Source organism: Tachysurus fulvidraco, chromosome 18, assembly GCF_022655615.1.
Source record: "Tachysurus fulvidraco isolate hzauxx_2018 chromosome 18, HZAU_PFXX_2.0, whole genome shotgun sequence".
Classification (NCBI taxonomy): Eukaryota; Metazoa; Chordata; class Actinopteri; order Siluriformes; family Bagridae; genus Tachysurus; species Tachysurus fulvidraco.
This window is the reverse complement of record NC_062535.1, coordinates 18,702,344-18,705,809: the sequence shown is the minus strand read 5'-3', so window position 1 is coordinate 18,705,809 and position 3,466 is coordinate 18,702,344. Positions and strand designations below refer to the sequence as shown.

The window sequence follows — 3,466 nt, the reverse complement described above, 5'->3', positions numbered from 1 at the left end:
AGTTTATTTGTATAGCACTTTTTTACAATTGACATTGTCTCAAATCAGATTTACAGAACATAAACATAGAACAGAAGGTTATTATAAAGAATAATATAAAGATTAATAGAATACAAAATTCAAGATTAATATTAGATATATTTAAATGTGTTTGCATTCATCCCCAATGAACAAGTGTGAGGTGACTCAGGTGCCTGTGGGGATGAAAAACTCCCTTAGATGGTAAAGGAAGAAACCTTGAGAGGAACCAGACTCAAAGGTGAACCTCATCCTCATCTGGGTGACACTGGGGGTGTGATTATAAATATACAGTCTGATAAATGTTGTATTGATGTAAAAGATCACATGGAGTTCACATCTCCTCTTTAGTATCACAGAGTCTAACTGGAGCTGGTAGATCTCTAGATGTCTCAGGATTCTCACAGAGTCGGCCTCATTGTATTGTAGCACATTTTCATATAAAACACTTATTAGTAAATTAGTATTTAATCTAGTGGTGGTTTTGGGATCAAAATGCTTAAACTCACTGCAATATTCTCATAGTCAGAGGATGTGGGCGAGTCAGCAGGAGGACTGGGATGAGAAATCTGTGAAAAACCCAAAGAGGTCACACCTTGTTGTATTTATAAATATCTAAAACATCGTACAAAGCTCACATTGTAAAAAGCTGTGTAATGTGACAGATTTACAACAATGAAATATTTTTCATTTAGACCATCATCATAAACGATATTAAAAACAGCTTTTTTTGAGTAAACACTTACTGCAAGTGTGTGATACACATCATCAGCTGCCCGGCCTGTGGAGTCTAGAGCTGCATACGTGTCGTCTTTAGCACTCGGCCCAGTGTTCTGCAGAGAGGAGGAGTGGAGAACATGATTAGGTTCTGCAGAAGATTTACAGTAAGTCACCACTGTTATTAGTCAATTCAAGCCAAGTCAAAAAACAGTGAAATGAGACAATGTTTCTCCAGGACCAGGGTGCTACATTAAACAAAGACAGAGCTAAGGGCTTAGTAAGTAGACCTAGATACATAAAGTGTGCAAACTGGTATAAACAACGCAAGGCAAAAGACAAAAAGACAGTGCAGGACTAAAGACAGTGCAAAAAAAAAAAAACAGAGATTACACAAAAGACAATATACAAGAGACAATACAAACCAGCAGCACCGACCAGTGTAAATACTGTATGTTCAATCAATATTCCATGTGTAGAAATACAGTAATGAACACAGTATTATATCAGCAGTTACATGGGGTGTTGTAATGTATAGTGAAAAACAGCAATCGACTGAAATGTGAGACAGCATGTGCAAAGAGCAGAAACTGTCTGCAAAACAGCATGGAAACAGTTTGATATGGTGGTGTTGTAGACATGGATGTATATTGGAAGAGTGTGTATTTGGTGTAGGTCATTTCAGTGGTCCATTTGTAAAATGTTGTCAGGATGGGGGGAGGGACTGCTTTTCTCAGCCTTTGTAAGAAGTAGAGATGCTGCTGGGCTTCTTGGTTATGGAGCTGGAGTTCAATGAATTTGCAGCTCTTGATGATCTGTACAGGTGATTTGTCAATGTTCAGCAGAGAGTGGTCGCTCTGTGCTCTCCTGAAATCAACAACCATCTCTTTAGTTTTATCAACATTCAGAGAAAGGTTGTTGGCTCTACACCAGACAGTTAGCTGTTGCACCTCCTCTCTGTATGCTGACCCGTCGTTCTTGTTCATGAGACCCACCACGGTCGTGTCATCTGCAAACTTGATGATATGGTTCGATCAGTGCATTGCTACAAAGTCGTGAGTCAGCAAGGTGAACAGTAGTGTACTGATGGGCTCCAGTGCCCAGTGTGGTGGTGCTGGAGATGATGTTCCCGATCCGGACTGACTGAGGTCTCTGAGGGACGAAGGTGGTTGTCATGAGGCACATAGGCACAACAGCGCTGTTCAGGGAAATGTTGAAGATGTCATTGAAGATATCCATGGGTTAACTCTGCATAGAGTTCTCCTCACGCCGGCCGTGGATAGACAGAGTACCTGAGCGTTAGGGGGAGGGATAGTCTTCCTTGCCACTTTGTTGTTCTGCAACTCATTTACATTTACATTGACTGTACATTTACATTTACATTTCCAGCATTTAGCAGACGCCCTTATCCAGAGCGACTTGCATTTTATCTCAACTGAGAAATTGAGGGTTAAGTGCCTTGCTAGGCGGCCCAACGGTGGCAGCTTGGTGGATGTTGAATCGAACTCACAACCTTCCGATTGGTAGCCCAACACCTTAACCACTAGGTTACCACATCCCCAGTATGCCCAGAATGTTCATTCTGATTGTATGCCCTGCCACATGCGGCAGGTGTCTCCGCTGTCCTAGAAGTGGCTGTGGATTGTCTGGGCATGTGCTGGGTTTGGCCCTTGCAGTTCTTAGGGCTGCCCTGTCCCATGCTCTGAAGGCTAGGTCTCTAGACATGCAGCGCAGGCATTTTAGCAGTCATCCACAACTTCTGGTTGGAGCATGTGGTGATGGTCTTGTCATGTGGGAGACGGTCATGTCATCAATGCACTTGCCGATGTAGCTGGTCACTGATGACGTGTACTCCTCCAAGTTGATGGAGTCACTGTTAGTTGCAGCCTTCCTGAAGATGTTCCAGTCAATGCACACAAAGCAGTCCTGAAGAGCAGAGGTGGCTTTTGCTGGCCAGGTTTAACCTGCTACAGAACCGGTTTAGGGGATCTGATGAGTGGTCTGTATGCTGAAATTAGCATAACAGAGATGTGGTCTGAATAGGCGAGCACACGATACGTGCCCGGAATGTTTGTGTATACAAGATCCAGTGTGTCTTTGCACCATCCACATACTGATGGAATTTACGGAGACTTGAGATTTGCATGATTGAAATCTCTGGTGATGATGAACAGTCCATTGGGGTGAGCATTCTGCAGATCTCTAATAGCCCCATAGAGTTCACATAGAGACTCTTTAACATTAGCGCTGGGGGGAATGTACACTCCGACAATGAAAACTGTGGTGAATCCCCATAGTAAATAAAATGGCCTGCATCTTACAGTCACAAACTCTATTAATGATGAACAGTAACTAGAAACAAGCACAGAGTTCTTGCACCATTCTGTGTTTATGTAAACACACAAAACACCAAGAGCCATAAAGCACAGAGCTGCATTTTTGTTTGTGTGTAATGTTATTATGAACAAAGCTCCTGACAGATATTTCTGTAATAACTCACCTGATTGTCACCTTCAACTACCTTCGTCTTCTGTCTCTTGCTTCTGCTCACATAAAGACAAATATTTACCCACCGTCAGCATCTTCAGTAATTAGTGATAAATTTATCAGCACAAATATTCTCACCTCAGCCAGAAGAGTGCAGAGAGAAGAGCTGCAAGCCCAAAAAGGCCCAGTCCAACAGCCACATACACAATCACAGTACCTGCTGGTACAAACACACACATACAGT

General features: G+C 42.5%; 1 protein-coding gene across 2 annotated transcripts in view; it reads right to left on the bottom strand.

Moving 5' to 3' along the window:
- Positions 1-339: 339 nt before the first annotated feature.
- Positions 340-3,466, bottom strand: part of LOC113648540 (B-cell receptor CD22-like) — a 5,085-nt gene continuing 1,958 nt past the window's right edge. Inside the window, exons 3-6 of one of the 2 annotated variants that reach the window (XM_047803627.1) lie at positions 3,361-3,439; positions 3,236-3,278; positions 765-851; positions 340-587 (exon numbers count right to left, since the gene is read on the bottom strand). In XM_047803627.1, the coding sequence (XP_047659583.1) occupies positions 486-587; positions 765-851; positions 3,236-3,278; positions 3,361-3,439 (311 nt within the window). In that variant the 3' untranslated portion in view covers positions 340-485. Of the gene's footprint in view, positions 588-764; positions 852-3,235; positions 3,279-3,360; positions 3,443-3,466 lie in introns of both variants that reach the window. The other variant, XM_047803626.1, reaches the window with a different exon arrangement.